Source organism: Seriola lalandi, unplaced genomic scaffold (genome assembly GCF_002814215.2).
Source record: "Seriola lalandi dorsalis isolate HSWRI2012SDOR001 ecotype SW California unplaced genomic scaffold, Sedor1 jcf7180002054767, whole genome shotgun sequence".
Lineage (NCBI taxonomy): Eukaryota > Metazoa > Chordata > Actinopteri > Carangiformes > Carangidae > Seriola > Seriola lalandi.
The window spans coordinates 940,307-957,552 of NW_019525320.1; the positions used below are offsets into that span (position 1 = coordinate 940,307).

Consider the following 17,246-nt stretch of genomic DNA (forward strand, 5'->3'; position numbering starts at 1 on the left):
CCCCAGACACTTGTAGAAGTCTCGATCTATGATCCTTTGGAGAATCTCCCTCGCAGCTTTCACCTCTGGGCAATTTCCAGCTGTGATGAGACATTTCCTCATTTCTTCCTCCTCTGGGCAGGAAACGTAGATGTGGGAAGGAGGAGTGAGTATTATTTCAAACACCCGATCTACAGGAAAAACAGAAAAAGAGTGGAGGACAGGTGAGTTGGAACAAACCAAGGACAATTTCAAATGCATTCAAATGCATTACAGTAATAAAAACAGACACCAATGAAACTTTAGGACATTTCTTCTATTCATAATTGACAATTTGCCAAATCCCTCCACTAAATAGTGGATGTCCTCTAGACACAGAAAGTGTGTCATGCCTTGAATTTCTCTGCATGTTGAAGTGAAGCAATACCCAGCATCTAGTTTGGAGTTTGGACGGTGGTGAGTTTTATGCAAAAGCAAAAGTTAAAGAAATGAATTCAAGCAATATTATGCAACTATGTGACCTTAAAATTATTCTAAATTATTCAAAATTATTTTGATGATACCGTGACTTGTAAGAATGGTGGCTCTTTCATTCCCACAACCTGAACACCTGTTCTTGCATTATGTAACCTTGTTGAGCTGTACGATCGCCCACGAGGAGTAGGTAAGGTTTTACGGCACTACGTCACACACCACCAAATATGGGTGTTCATAGTGAGTGGGGTTTACAGGCATCATGGCAGAGGCACAGAGACCAGCTCAGTGTGTACTGGCGTCATGCTGGGACAAATCCTGGCGGGCCGCAGCATCGATGGACTGTCAAAAATGCTATAAAGTTTGCTGTGCTGTGTGTGTTTAGAGACTTGGCTCCCTGTGTTTACTGCCATAGTACAATGATAGAGTCTAACAGGTTCTCTTTATGTGCAGTTAAGTAAAATTAAAAGTTAAACATGGCACAGATAGTGCTTTGTGTATCCTGCCCACTCCTCCGTGTGTCTTAATGTTCCTTAGTTGTAAATTGACAGCACACTGTGGCATCTGCTGACCTGTCAGCTTGGTGTAGGCCTCTATGTCTTCTATAGCTTCAGAGAGCGTGAACGTCTTCCCTCCTGAGCCTTCAATCTGGATGCATGGATCCGCTTTTACGAAGGCATCTGTGATCCTGGATAAACACACCCAACATATTGTCTCTTATCACAATTTTATCACTGATTATATTTTGGTGCATACCATACAAAAGAGTAAAACATGAAGTAATGGAAAAACACTGCATCAGACAGAGGACCAGCTAAATGTTGTAGAGTACCAACATGGGAAGGATACTTACATAGTCTCTATGAGCTTGTTCACATTGTGCTGACAGGCTTTCCTGTGGAGAGAACTTCTATTTTCAAACATGTCACGCAGATTGTCCTTCTCCTGTTGACAGCATTGTCTATAGGTTAGTCACAAACTACTCAGATAAATGGACTGTTGTTTAAAATCTGATTTTAAACAAACAATCAAACAAAAGCAGCAGTTACATTGTCACCACCTTGTCTCGAGAGCAGATGTGCTTCCCCCCGCCCTCCACCTCACACACTCTGGCAAACTTGAAGAAGCGGTGATGGTCAAAGTGGTTCTGGATGCCCAGGTGGTGGCAGTCCCTGAGAAGAGACAGAGTGAGGAAATATGTGGAGAAACAAAAGCTTATCAAATTTAGTTGATCAAATCACCCAAGTGAATGTTGCATAATGTAAAAATAATCAGGAGAACATTGTAATTGTTCCGGGGAAATAATACAGTAGTTCATCACTCTACATCAACAAGTGAATTATACAGTAGCTGTTCAACAAGCCCCACCTGGCAAAGTAATCAAACTTGTCCACATCAATGCCATTTGTTTTATTGGCCACGATTTCATAGAGGAAGGACTTGTCCTCGCCTCGACCTTCATATGGCCACTGTAGAGAAGACAACATGATAATGGCATTAAACACTGACTGCTGATGCAATGATGACACCGAGTCATTTCACACAATTCACACATGGAGGAGTGACAGGTACCTTCTTTTGTTTATTAGAGTCCAGAGGTCCCCCAATCATCTCTTTGATGAATTTCATGTCCTTCTCTGGCTCCAGGCCGTACTGCTCCATCACCAGCTTCAGCTTATTTTTATCAACCAGGTGATCAAGCATCTTTAGAGAAATCTCCTCATGCTGCAACATACAAAGACTCATTACATCAATATATTAGTATATTAGTAAGTGAAAATAAAATGGCTCCAGTAGAAAGAGTTTATCTTTTCCAAAATATCACAAGATACACAGAACATGAATTTTTGTCTCTTATATTTGTGTCTCTCTGGTCATAAATTACATAATGACCATGTGAGGTAAGTCAGATTTCACAGACAACAGAAACAGTTTCTTACCTGGCACTTTTTACCTGGACGTGCTTTGGGGAGGAACATTCCATCAAACAGATGGGAAAATGGCCCATGTCCTAAATATGGAGAAATCAATTGAAAACAACCTAATCATGACTGTGTGTGAACTGTAAATGGAGACGTTTGTGATTATATCTTGTCAGATATGGACAAGCTAGTGGAAAAGAAAGAACCTTTACTTAGGTGTGTGTCACTCACCCAGGTCATGGCAAAGACCTGCAATTTGCACACAAAGGATGTCTCTGTCAGTGATGTCCAGTTCAGGCTGCTTTGTTTTTAGAGCTTGTGCAAACTCTCCTGCCAAGTACGCCACTCTATAACACCACGTACAACACACACACACACACACACACACACACACACACACACACACAAAGACTTCTTGAGTATCTTGCAGCAAAGATGAAAATATGAACTGTTATTTTATCTCTGCTAAACTTTGCAATGCGTTTACTTTGATTTTATTCTTTTATTAGGTGCTTTGCTGTAAATCGGTCTTCCCTTTAATATGAATTGTGGTTACAGTTAGACACATAGCTGTGTCTATCTAAAAACATGCAGACATACCCAATGGAGTGTTCAAAGCGGTTGTGGGACGCTCCAGGGAAAACAAAGTAGGCCCCTCCAAGCTGCTTGATGTTTCGCAGTCTCTGGAACTGAGGTGTGTCTATGATTTTGATGAGTAGTGGGTGTAACTCCACATGCCCGTGGATGGGATCATTGAACACCTGGCAGAAAACAATACAATAAAAAATTAAACATACCCAGTTCAATTATCATCCAAAAGAGAGCCAGTTGAACAGCTCCACTGTTTATCCTCTTGAGAGTTCAGTGAACTAGTCTGTCATCGCTTCATACTGCAGTCGTTCTCATTTTCATTTTTTCATGCTCCCCATGTCTCCTTTGCTGTAGACTGACAGTTGACTCAGCAACAGAGAGGAAACATGAACCATCAGGATTATATGGTTGTGAGGTTCATTCATTGACCCTTCCACCTTACACACACTGTTGCTGTTCTTTATACAACTGTTGTTTATTCTTCATCTTTCCTCTGTTTAGTTAAGAGAGGCCGACGCACTAATTAGACAAAACAGAAACATATTAAGAAAACATCTTCATTGATTTGACAACACATACGCTGCAAATACACAAAACACAACCACATAGAGAAATGCAGACATGGTTCAGGGGATACAAAAAGTGATGAATGTGCATTTGCTGCTTGTTTGTCTTGTCAAATTGACGACTATTTTTTCTTAATTTGCTCGTGTTTGTCTATTTCTACGAGCTCTCCTGGCCACAGTGCTGAATATGTAGTGTGATGTTTGATCGGGTACATTACCTTGCCCTGTTCTTTGCTCTGTTCTTCAGTGATACTGTGCAGGATTTTCAGTTGGTCACCAAGTTACAAAATGATTAAAAAAAAAGAGAAAATCAGTGAGTTGAAGAGAGAGAAAAGTGATGTTAGTTAAACTTGGAAAGAAATACAGGCAGCAATTGTTTCACAGAATTAATACGACTATGTCATAAGAATTTGCTTTTTACATACTTCCTCATATCCATAATTGTTATACTGTAATTTTGTAGACATTGCAACCTGAGGAGCCACTCACCTCATGCCTAGTTCTCTCTGCTCAGCACATGTGAGATTTTTCAATGTCGCAACATTGATGTTTTCTTCTGTATAAAAGAGGAAACAGTTAATAACAGTCCTGTAATACATGGTATTTATTATGACAAGTATCCTTGATATTAGCTTTAATGCTTCACAACACAGATGCATAAGGAATGACCTGAGTTAAAGCAGCTCTCAACTGGCTAACTCTTAGGACAGCCAGGAGTAACACCAACACTAACTATTGATGTAATTTACCAAACCAGAAAACCAATCTTTAACTATTTTATTTTACTTATTGAACAACAAAAACATTTCAGAAAATCAACCAAAAAAACTTTAAATACATTAGCATTTCAATGGACAGGAAATTATATCACACAAAGAACTGAAGAACACAAACACTGTCAAGCTACTGTGTCATTTGCTTTGTCTCAATTTGTGTGGCTTCATAGCGGAAGATGAGGGACTACCAACGTATTTCCAAACGTAGGAAAACAGCCACCAAGGAAGGAGGAAGTAACAATGTTCATTTTTAAGTGAGAAAAGCATTTGACAGACGTTTGACAACCATGATCACATGTTGCATTCTTTATTTTCGGTGAGTGTACAACAGCAGTGATTGATTTGGAACAACGCCACACTGACGGAGCTTGGATGTGAAATGGTATGACAGCTCAGCAAAAGTAGCAGGCAAAGGTGTCTTAGTTACTGCCTGTAAAATTTGATTTTATATTGAAATGTCAGGTGTTGTTGCATGAACTTACTCTTTTTGAATGGCTGACCTAAATTTACATTTTCCTTTCATAGATTACCTGTAAAAATACAATGATTTGACTTCATTATCATTATTTATCCAATATTTAAAAATCAATTTCGCTGAAACATAATTTGTTCAAATTAGTAGATTGGCCACAGACTTGGTCTACACACTGAGTATAGTATACAGTTTAGCTATAGAGAGTAGAGTAGAGTAGAGTATTAAAGTTATTCAAAGTGAAGTAATCACAGGTCAACAAAGTACACCGCTCCTTGAGTCAAAGTATAGATACTCCTGGTCAAACATTACTCCAATACAAGTGAAAGTTGTTCATTCAAACTTTTGCGTGAGTTAAAGTACTGGAGTACTTGCTTTTAAAGACACTTAAGTATTCAAAAGTACATTTGTTTTTGTTGTATTGTTCCACAGAGCATTTATTGAAACTAATGACACTGAAACAACCCACTGGATACACTAACTTACTTGTAGAACTTGTAGAATGAAAAGCTTGTAGAATACGTTACAAAGCCAATAGAAATGGCCAAAAGTCATTTGACCAACCATAGCACAAAAACAGCAACTACTACAAGTTTAAAAGTTTATCTGGAGTTTAACAAATGTTACATATCTGGACATGCTTTCTAAAGTTGGATGGCAAATTTTTGTCGGCAGTGATGAAGTTCGGTCATGGTAAACACAGCAAACATTTAAAACAAAAGGAATCTGTCTTTATTTCTAAAATTTCAAACATGGACTTCAAATAAGACCATGGTGGCCTGATGGAGAATCATCAGTGTCATCTTTATCTGATGTAGCCATCGTTAGGCCACTGCCAGGTTCAAACTGAGCTGGTCAAAAATGCAGCAGCACAACATGACTGACAGCTTAAGAGTTGGCCATGATTGTTTTATTCTCCTGTGACAAACAGAGTATGGCCTATCACATTTTTGAAAATGAAATAAGATTCATTCAGCTGACTAAAAGCTCTGCTTCACAGTAACAACTACTTCATAGAAATGTAGTCGAGTCAAAAGCACAATATTTGTCTTTTAAGGGTGGTGGAGTAAAAGTGAAAGTTTCCAAAAAAGGAATACTCAAGTGAAATTCAGATACTTGAAAAAATATATTTAAAAACAGTGCTCAAGTAAATATACTTTTCTACTGTCCACCCCTGGAAATGATAAAGATAACCCTGGATTGTGGTTACTACAGGGTTTGGTTGATCAATCTGCATGTATAAACCAATCAGCCACAACAGTAAAACATATAATTGGTTTGCCATGAAGCCATGAAGCCACAGAAAATAAATGAAACTATAAAATAAGTTTTAAATCACATTGCCGATGGTTCAGAATGAACTCTTCCAAAACAGGCCACAGATATATAGTGATCTACCATAACATTAAAACAGGTTAAATTTTCTTAATTGCATTTTACACACAGGAAAATATTTGGTTTCCCTAATATTTGGCTGAAAGCCACTTGATCTGTTGCACTAATATTAAACAGAAACATCTGGGAAATGTACATCTCTGTCAGCAATGTTATCTGATGTCCTTATTTTTATTGTGGGTACTTACTCTTAGGTCCAGCACTGGTCTCAACCCCTGATCTCTGGTAGCTACCTGTATATTGGCTGGCCTTTAAAAACCCTCTCAAGCCCCACCCACATTAAATTGTGGGCAGGATCAGCAGCATTGTTATTAGTCACCATTGTCTGTTTACTTGTTTCATTTTTGTTTGATTTAATTGCATTGAGTTTTGTTTTGCCATTTATTAAACTCCTGTTGCTTTCCTTGAACCAGTGTCGTAACATATCAGTGCTCATCAGGGATCAATAAGATTCTGAGTAGTTTTGTTTTTCCCCCTTGGTTGTACAGATTATAATCCTATGTTTGTTTGTTTTAGTGGTGTGCTGTTTTAAAACTGTGGCTATGGGCAACTCTTTTTCTCCCTCCTGCTTAGTGTGTGTCTATGTCTTGTGGGAACCTGGGAATCAATAAAACTTGAGGTCGACAAGACTCAGGCACTAACCTCTTAGAGTCTGTGTGTAATTTTGGGTCACTACTGGGTATGTGAACTGGCAGGAGTGGAGACTATGACAGAATGACGGACTGGGGTTGATGACTGAATACTCGGCCAACAGTGCTCACACTGGAAACGTAAAGCGTGTGAATCTATACAAACCCTACAGTGAAAGGAACCACTCTTGGATGTGAAACTTGTTGCTGTGCTGAACAGTCCAACCTCAGTAGCTGAGAAGGACTGACATTGTAATTAGGGCATTTCTCTGGGCAGATTACCTGATTCTAAAATGCTGGCCAACTTTGATGTCCACCATTCCTATCTGGACTCCCCAGAGCGTTTTGACAGCATTGAGGTGGTTCACAAACATACTGCCACCTTTTGTGATGTGTGCACATGCAGCAATATCCTTGAGCATGACAATGTTGTGTTGTAGGTGATGCTTCTGTTAAACAACATCCTTACAGACTGAATCCTTTGCAGCCCGTGAATTAGACTACATGCCACAACATGGCATTACTGAACCTAGTTCTACACATGGAGCTTCCCATGAATGAATGCTTGTTGACAAGTCTATCACCAAAGTAGAGGCCTTTAATTATGAACTTAGGTGTTCCCATTATTTGCTGTGGGCTCCAGCATTTTTTTAGTATGGCATATTCTCCTCCATGTCGGTTAGGTTAACCAGCGACTCTAAATAGCTGGTAGGTGTGAATGTGAGAGTGAATGGTTGCTTGTCTCTATATGTCGACCCTGTGATCGACTGCCGACCTGTCCTGGGTGTACCCTGTTGTTGCCCAGTGTTAGCTGGGAAATGGGATTGGCTCCAGCCCCTCTGCAACCGTAAAAGGGAATGGAGTATGTAAGCATATTGCTACTATCATTGCCTCCATAGCTAACCTGCTTGGCCAAAGGTCCCTTTTGTTTGGACAAATACATGTCAACATTTGAAAACGTGAAAGCACTGTCATCAGGTGTTGAGCATCATTTGTGTTATTTTTCTAAATGGTTTGACCTGAAAAATGTTTTTCCACCATAGAGAAAGAGGTTTTGGCAAATTTAAACTTTTTGCTCTGTATCTTTTTGATTTTATGTCTCTGCCAGCCAGCCTCTAGTTGACTACACAGACTATATTGTCTTGTTTCTCTCAGTGGGATAAAGAAAAAATCCAACCACTGTCTAATGCAATGGAGTTTGTTCTTGCGAGGTCTTAACATGTACTGGCATATCCATGCGAAGGGCAATGTGTTTAGAGCAGTGATTCTCACCAAGTGGGTCACGACCCACTACCAGTCTGCAGTGTTTGGGTGTTTAATAAAGTCTAAGGACTTTCTGATGACTCTAAAGGACTTATGAACCTCTTTCATCCTCATTTCATGTTTCCATGCTGTGTACTGTACAAGATGTTGATGTGCCTTTGTTATGTTCACTCGGGAACATAGTTCTTACGGCATCAGTGAGGCATAACGAAGGTGTGGAGACTTCAGAAAAACAGGACATGCCATAGTTATAAACGCCCATTTCAAAGAACCAACCCTGATGCTTATTAAAACAAAATTTGAACACACCTAGTCTATTTATCAACTACAAGAATTTCAAGAAAAATCACTCCCAATTTTCTTGAGTGATCAGTGAGCTAGTTTTTCGACATTCCATACTGAAATCTTCCTCATTGTCATTAGGGTTGGGCGATGTTTATCAAGTTAGCATATGACCATGATTACAGTAAAACATTGTGATGGACAATGACATTGTGATGACTTTTTTTTCACATTTCAAAGCCCACCAATGAGTCATAGGTTGTAATAATGGCATTGACAATCTGGTTGCCAAAAAAGATACCACTTTGCCTGTGTGCTAGTAGTTTGGATTTTGTCCTGATGAGAGAGGAGAGCCAAGAGACATTAATGAAGTGGTATTTAGGATTTGTGGTAATGTAATCTGTGCAAGAGATTGAGAGAAGACAAATTTTTCACGACCATTTGCGTATACCCCATCCCGTGGAATAGCGTGGACAGCCATCACAAGCAACTGGCCCAATAAAACAGCTAGCTACCACCAACCAACGAACAAGCATCATAATGAAAGATTGAAGCAGTGTTCTGGTGCTGTGACTTGTTACCAAGCAAAAGAAATGATTTCTGTTAATACAGTAGAAAAGAATACTCTTTAGGTCATGCTACAGACATTTGACAAACAGTATTAGCTGCCAGGTCAGAAATTTTTCTTGAAGACTGCTTTCAAAAAATTATACAATGAAAACAGAGCAAACGTTTCAGGAGTGCCAGATGATGTGGAATATTTGGCCCTGTCATGTGGTCCAGCTGCAGCATGATGCCTCACTTGACTTCTAGCTTAGTGCTACTACTTCAGGGAACAGACCAGTGGAGATTCATTAACTTCAGATGAACTGTAGAAGGCATTTTTACAAAGAAAGAGGAATATGAATTTAAATCCCCACAAATTACATTGTAATCATTCTGGGAAGAGATGTTTTCAAGAGTCATGAAGGTCTCTTTCAAGGAATATATCCTTTAAATATATCCTTACGCTGATGATGTAATATTATTTATTTAGAACACGTTTACTTAATCAAGTCATTAAAGTCCATACTTTTCTGCAACCTTACCAGTGGATAGGGATGTCAGGTCTGCTGTCTCTCTGAAATCAAACAAGTTTGACAATGAGTACTGTGAGGGAATTTTCTCTTGCCCATCTAATGAATAACTGACTCAGGTCAGTGTGAAGCCCTAGGTCTCTGTGCCACAGCTACTGCATTAAATCTTACAGGCCTTGAGACACTCAGGCGTCTCCTCCAGACGCAGCTATGTTTTCTGCTGATAATACTGGTGCCAGGGCTGATAACAGCAGACCTTGGATGGTCGGTAACAAGTGGCTGGGTTTTCTGAGAATCAGCATTTGGGCGTATATAGTCATGTTCCTTGTTTATAGTTAATGAACCAATAATGTATTCATACATCCCTTTTCTCCCTCTTCTTTTAGATATTTGACCAATTATGTAATGTAAGCTTTCTATAGTTATCTCTAAGTGTATAGAAACTATCCTCAGGGGTTCCTGCTTCAGAATTGAGGTGACATCATGCACAGAAGCCTGTATTGATGAATCCTTCTTTCTCCTTGGGCTCAAGTTTCAATAAACATCCTCAGCAAAAGACATCCTGGACTCCAGAGCTCTTTCTTCACCAACAATAAGAATTTCCCTAACAGGTACTAGATCATTTTGTGCTATAGTTGCCAAAAAGGACAAACCAAATTAAATATTTAAATATTTTGTAGATATGTTCAACGTGACTAGGCAGTTGTTATGCAGATACATTCAATATAAACAATTATTTTGTTCATAAAAATGTCAGGTAGTTCTAAGTTTCCAATAAATCGTATTAGCCAAAGCAGATCATCTGACGGTATCTTTTAGGAGGCAAGGTTGTATTTGCATTTTGCTGACATCACTCTAACATAGGAAGTAGTTGGATGTGCTCTTTTGCCTTCTGTACAGGTGTCCATTTGACTATTATATACCATCTTGCCATTTGGGGAGCAAAGTTGTGGTCTTCGCACCTCATCGGTGTGTAAAGTGGAAGAAAAACATACACCACAGAGTTAAACATTAGGAGCCCCAACCTTGTTAGAAGTCAGTGAGTGAGATATCATAAATAATTAATTGTTTGGAATTTATTTTTGGTACTTGTTTGACTTTAACATTCTTCCAATAGAGCTTATTTGAATTTCTGAGATATTGCACAAGAGAGAGTAGGTGAGCACACAAACAAAACTACAAAGAATCCTAAAGTTAAAATTTACTGTGGCTACTTATTACTACTACTAATACTAATTCAACAAAACACAGATGAAAGTGAAAGCAGCAGTCGGGTAGTAAACAACAATGTACCAGTGAATGTTGAAGACAGGGCTGGGCAACAGTAACAGAGAACTGGTGCCAGTCCTGTTAACTTCCTGCTTCATCATGTTTAACTGCTACTGCAGGTGGGACCAACCAGTCAGACAAGAGTCAACAAATCTGTTTTGCCTCTTTTTGTGGTCATTTTTGTGTGTCTTTGTGATAGTTTTGTTTTTTGTAGTCATTTGTTGGCGGTTAAAACGAACTGCAGTATAAATACACCTTCATCTGGAAGGTTCAACTTTTGGTGACCTAGTCTGGTGGCAAAACCTACACAATAAAGATGAAGTTAAAAAGCAGATTTAGGATTTGAATATAAAAAAGGTTTTATCATGAGGACCAGTGAGTCCAAGCATACATTGATGTAAATCTTGTGGAAATTTTCACCCATGAGAGCATACATTCAAAGCTAAACAAGAGTGGCTTAGAAACACAGCCATAAGATTATCAAGCACCTGTTGCTTATTACAACTTTACACAATTAGTCAATTTATGAACCAACAGACTTTCAATAAAAATCACTCCCAGTTCTCTTGAGTGATCAGTGAGCTGGTTTTTCTACATTCCATACTGAAATCTTCCTCATTGTCATTAGGGTTGGGCAATGTTTATCAAATTGGCATATGACCATGTTTACAATAAAACATTGTGATGGACAATGACATTGTGATGACTTTTTTTTCACATTTCAAAGCCCACCAATGAAATGGTGTTCAGTAGTCATATGTTGTAATAATGGCATTGACGATCTTGGTTGCTAAAAAAGATACCACTTTGCCCGTCTGGCAGTGGTTTGGATTTTGTCCTGATGAGAGAGGAGAGCCAAGAGACACTAATGAAGTGGTGTGCAGGAGTTGTGGAAATGTAATCTGTGCAAGAGATGGACAGACGACGAATCTTCACAACCATTTGTGTATTTCCCATCCTGTGGAATATGCTAGACAGCCATCACGTGCAACTGGCCCTATAAAACATCTAGCTACCACCAACCAACGAACAAGCATCATAATGACAGTGTACTGGTGCTGTAACTTGTTAGATAAGAAAAGAAATGATTTGTTTTAACACAGAAGAAAAGAATACTTTTAGGCCATGCTACAGACATTTGACAAACAGTATGAGCTGCCAAGTCAGATATTTATCTTGAAGACCGCTGTCCCAAAGTTATACAACGACAACAGAGCAAATGTTTCAGGAGTGCCAGATGATGTGGAATATTTGGCCCTGTCATGTGGTCCAGCTGCTGCATGATGCCTCACATGTCAGTGACCACACATCATTGTCAGCAAAGAATGGACACTGGAATTGAAATGCTTACAAACGAGCTTCATGCCAGAAAGTCACACAGCTGAGAACTGGAAGACTGTGGGAGACCAAATATGACTGGAAAGTAAAAGACTGACCGAGTCATGAGGTTACACCACTGGAGTGTTGTAGGTTAAATGGCCATGAGATGACATGTCACTCAATTCTTTATGCTTCAGGTTACTTTACAGTAAGTGATCCACTAAAACAGGTTCTCTGCTGCACTATGTCCTGCCAGAACCTTTGTGCTAAACCTGTCTGGAAATGTCATAATCAGGGAACACCAACAGAAGGAAACAAAGGACTGTACAATCATGTCAAAAACATCAATAAACAAGACAATGAAATACAATAAATTGAAGACAATGTAACAACAAATATATTTATATGTACAATATATTTCTTCTGTCTTTTTAATTTATTGTTTCCCCCAATATCTATGTCAATAATTTGTTTGCACAAATTAAAACTACATAAAAGTGACTGGCTCAAATAAAAAATAAAAAAAAAGAGAAAAATTAAATTCCTGTTATTTTTATATTTGAGCAGTGTCTCCATTCGTGGGCCACAGCAGAAAACTATAGTGTCTGATTCCCTCTGGTGTTGGACAAGTTTAACTGCACGAGGACACATGACAAAGAGTAAAAGACCTTTATTTCAAATAGAGCAGGTACAATCTGTTATTAAATCAGATCAATAGGATTATAGTTAAAACAACTGACTAACCTTTGGTAGGTTTCCCTCAACAGTCCCATTACATATTAAATACATAGTATATTTTCACACAATGAGCAAAACTCAATACCCTTACCCATGCCTTAGCCATATTCATACAGATGGTTACATTGACTAAAGCAACAAGACAGTTGAGCTATGCAATGTGACTACAGAGAAAAATTTTGATAATGTAATCCATCTAGTATCCATATATCTATATCTAATCCATCACAAATGATTAAATTCTCATTTCATATTGATTGAGACGATTTCAAAAGGTATAATCATTCAAATGAAAAAACAAGATGAAATAAAAGATGCCACCAATAAAATAGATTCAAAAACAATGTAAAAACAGTGACAATAAATGTTGTAAGTGAGGAAAGATGCAGTTAAATCAACTAAACCACCAAAACAACCTCTGATCAAAAATAAAATCTAATCAGATTTCCACGTTAACTCACACAATTAGTATTAAATACAAATATTACTAAATGCTTATTAATTAAATGTCACTTTAAATAACAGACTCCATTACATGAGTTGGTAGTGCTTTACAGCTTGTCACAAACATAAAGAATACAAAGTTGTATTTTTGTTTGTAGATTTGAATTTCCTCCTTTAAAAGCTCTGTAGTTATGCAAAGATAAAAACAATTTACAGAAGGGCATGTTTTGGTAGAAACATGATACTAAATTGTGCTGTATAGGGTTTCAGTGTAATAATCAATTCTTATTTACAGGGTCATTTTTAATTATATTCAATTATATAGAACCAGTGAGTATCAGAGAGTGTTTGTCTTTTTCAGGTTTGAGCTTCATCTTCCACATCTTCATATTAATTGACCGTGTTCCTCTGGGTTTCCATCCTGTACCTAAATAAAGACAGCACAGACCACATCAGTATTAACAAGAGCAGTGCAGAGTGTACCTGGTGAGAGATGGTGGTCATGGTTACTGAAGCAGGGCACTAGACTGCACTGGAGCTGAACACTGTTTTCTTTGTGTTGTGAGATAGAGAATTGACAAGACTTTAAGGAGTAGTTAGAGACATTTTCCCTATTTTCTTACATCTATAGATCAACTGATTAGTTGATTAAACAATAATCAGAAGAAGAGATCAATGCAGCTATAGACTGCATTCACTCCAAATCCAACATCAGGGAGTAATAGAACTGTAATCGGCTCCTGGAGCTCATAATGTTCCTACCCTGCTCATGTTCCCATCCTAATGCTCATAACTTAAAACCTATCACTGCAATTTAAAAGGAACTGCACCCGACCCTCCGTACAGTACCTATGTTATATTTAATAGACCAGGTCTAAGTATTACCTCAAGTATTGGAAAGTTATTGGCTTCACACCACTTGACGAAGTGTTTCTTGGCAGCATCCAGACTCTTTTTATCCTTCCTCTTGCAGTAAAACCTGATGAACGGCTCAGAAAAGCGCTCTGAGAGAAGCTTGTCCATCTGACAAGAAGAACAGCAGCATAAAATTGAGAATAAAAATATAGCAGCAGCTTCCTTATGAAAAAATACATACAGTCATTGCTCAAGTTCTGACCTGGTCTTGGTCGATCTTTGAAGCTTTGTCAGGGGCAAACTTGCTGTAGAAGTACACATTACTGATGGGGTCCTCCCCCTTTATCCTGTAATCGAGAGAAGTGACCTAAAAGAAAAGGGTGAGAGATAAGATTGTTTATATAAACAGATTATCTTCCAAATCAGTGATAATCAACAAAAGCCAAAATTTTATGAAAAGTGAAGTGAAAGTAATTAGACTACAAACTTACCACAATTTCAAAGTCCTCTGCTGTCAGCCCGTCATCAGGAGCTAATTCCTCTTTCCACTGCTCTATCACCTCCTGAGGGAGGGAGGAGAAAGGGTGAGAAGTGAGAGGGGTAAGAGATTAGAGATTTATTACAACTTGACAACATAGCAACATATAGCAAGAATACATCCTACACACATATCCCATACATTAAGATTTATAATTTAAAATAATTTAAAACTGCATCCTGTTTCCCCAGGTTTTGGTGGAGCTTTTACAAAATGTTGACATTGGCCTGCCTAGTTATTGTTTGTGGCAGTAAAGTTAAAAAGAAAACCTTCTGTCACCACTAAGTTTCTCTGTGATCTCTCAACCTGTATCTAAGGTGGTTTTGTCAGATGACATCACAAGCATTCATTAATGATTTTATTGGCACAGCAGCCTGGGAATGACATGTACATGTTTTCTATCATAATGGACAAATTGCTTTTCTTTTCACCCATTCACACAGACACATATCTATGGCAACAGAGCTGCCAAACATGCAAAGCACTGGCCTGCAAATTGGAAAAAATTTGGCATTCAGCGCTCAAGGACACGTGGACAGAAGGAGCTGGGGATCAAACTACAAACCTACAGCCAGAGCCATTTCATACTCGTTCCATTGTCTGTACAGCAACAGAAAAATATGTAAATGTGATCAACTATACTTTTAAGTATTAAAATTGTCATGGTGCAGGTAAGGCTGGACCCAAATGCAGCCAACAGGAAACCGAAGCACAAGGGCACACAACGAACAACTGGAGACACAGGGGATACCACAGCCGTTAGAACAGGCAACATGAACAGACAAACCGACACAAACAGAGGGGAGCACAGAGACTATATAGACACAAGGGAGGCAAAGGTGATTGAACACAGGTGAAACACATTAGGGCGGGGCAGACAATCACCACACAGAAAAACAGGAGCAAGACAGGAAGTAAAAACATTAAGACACAAGGAAACCAACTACAAAATAAAACAGGAAGTGACAAAATCCAAACATAAAATGTCCGCCATGGCAAACCATGGTAAAAAAACAGGTCGTCAAATCGGAAAAAATTTGGCGTTCAGCGCTCAAGGACACGTGGACAGAAGGAGCTGGGGATCAAACTACAAACCTACAGCCTGAGCCATTTCATACTCGTTCCATTGTCTGAACATCAACAGAAAAATATGTAAATGTGATCAACTATACTTTGAAGTATTAAAACAGGTCGTCATAGGGCTGACAACGGCTGTAATTAACCGATATTTATATTTTATAAAATAAGGATTTGTAAGCCGGACTGTCTCTCACAGTCTTACCAGATGCTACTATCTCACACACACACACACACACACACACACACACACACACACACACACACACACGTTTTAAAAATGAGACAGCTGTGACATTTGAATTTTGCTCAAACTGACGCCACATCCTCAATACGCACACAAGCAAAGTAAAATGATAGAGACAACTGAAATAGAAACAAACACACAGTTAAACAACCACACATTACAATACCAACAACAGAATGAGCATAACATTCAGGAATATTCAGTATTGTGGTACACACTCCACATTCACATGTCACCATGTCAAGCACACAAGTAATACAGATACAAAAACACATTAGTGCACACCTTGGTGGGTTACTGAGTCTTAATTTTCCCCAGACACTTGTAGAAGTCTCGATATATGATTCTTTGGAGAATCTCCCTCGCAGCTTCCACTTCTGGGCAATTTCCAGCTGTGATGAGACATTTCCTCATTTCTTCCTCCTCTGGGCAGGAAACGTAGATGTGGGAGGGAGGAGTGAGTATTATTTCAAACACCCGATCTACAGGAAAAAAAAAGAGTGGAGGACAGGTGAGTTGGAACAAACCAAAGACAATCTCATTCAGTGTTTCACAAATGAATAATTGACATCTTAAACTAAGAGGCATAACTTATAAAACAAACAAAATAAAAATACTTTTTGGATATAAAAAAACATTTTTATGATTACAAAATAGATTTTATTTAAACATTCTTAATAAAAGCAGGCTCATTACAACTTTGTAATTTACAGGCTACAGGGTAATTTATCATTTGACAAATGCATTACAATAATCAATACAGACACCTTTGAAACTTTAGGACATTTCTTCTATTCATAGTTGACAATTTGCCAAATCCCTCCACTAAAAAGTGGATGTCCTATCATAGCAACTGCAACTAGACACAGAAAGTGTGTCAAGCCTTGAATTTCTCTGCATGTTGAAGTGAAGCAATACCCAGCATCTAGATTGGAGTTTGGAGGGTGGTGAGTTTTTATGCAAAAGCAAAAGTTAAAGAAATTAATTCAAGCAATATTATGCAACTATGTGACCTTAAAATGAAAGCTTCAAAATGATTTTGATGATACCGTGACTTGTAAGAATGGTGCTTCTTTCATTCCCACAACCTGAACACCTGTTCTTACATTATGTAACCTTGTTGAGCTGTACGATCGCCCACGAGGAGTGTGTAAGGTTTTACGGCACTACGTCACACACCACCAAATATGGGTGTTCATAGTGAGTGGGGTTTACAGGCATCATGGCAGAGGCACAGAGACCTGCTCAGTGTGTACTGGCGTCATGCTGGGACAAATCCTGGCGGGCCGCAGCATCCACTGGACTGGTCCCTGAACACAGATGCCATCTACCT

At 38.6% G+C, this 17,246-nt stretch overlaps 1 protein-coding gene and 2 long non-coding RNA genes across 3 annotated transcripts in view; all 3 read right to left on the bottom strand.

The window, feature by feature from the left end:
• Positions 1 to 6,399, bottom strand: LOC111669047 (deoxynucleoside triphosphate triphosphohydrolase SAMHD1-like; the record flags this gene model as incomplete). Its single annotated transcript, XM_087178990.1, has 12 exons — positions 6,364 to 6,399; positions 4,022 to 4,088; positions 3,751 to 3,784; positions 2,976 to 3,136; positions 2,607 to 2,722; positions 2,394 to 2,464; positions 2,026 to 2,178; positions 1,822 to 1,922; positions 1,514 to 1,625; positions 1,307 to 1,398; positions 1,026 to 1,141; positions 1 to 170 (listed from the first exon to the last, which is right to left on the bottom strand). Coding segments are annotated over exons 2-12 (1,131 nt in total), but the record flags the coding sequence as incomplete, so codon positions are not given.
• LOC147818016 (uncharacterized) overlaps positions 1 to 16,391 on the bottom strand; it is a 17,998-nt gene extending 1,607 nt beyond the window's left edge. Inside the window, exon 1 of the long non-coding RNA XR_015438390.1 lies at positions 16,199 to 16,391. This is a non-coding gene — a long non-coding RNA (uncharacterized LOC147818016). The remainder of the gene's footprint in view (positions 1 to 16,198) is intronic.
• On the bottom strand, positions 13,559 to 14,600 carry LOC111669058 (uncharacterized). The gene is made up of 4 exons (XR_002761765.2): positions 14,543 to 14,600; positions 14,314 to 14,418; positions 14,082 to 14,219; positions 13,559 to 13,617 (listed from the first exon to the last, which is right to left on the bottom strand). It is a non-coding gene; the product is annotated as an uncharacterized LOC111669058 (long non-coding RNA).
• Positions 16,392 to 17,246: the final 855 nt, after the last annotated feature.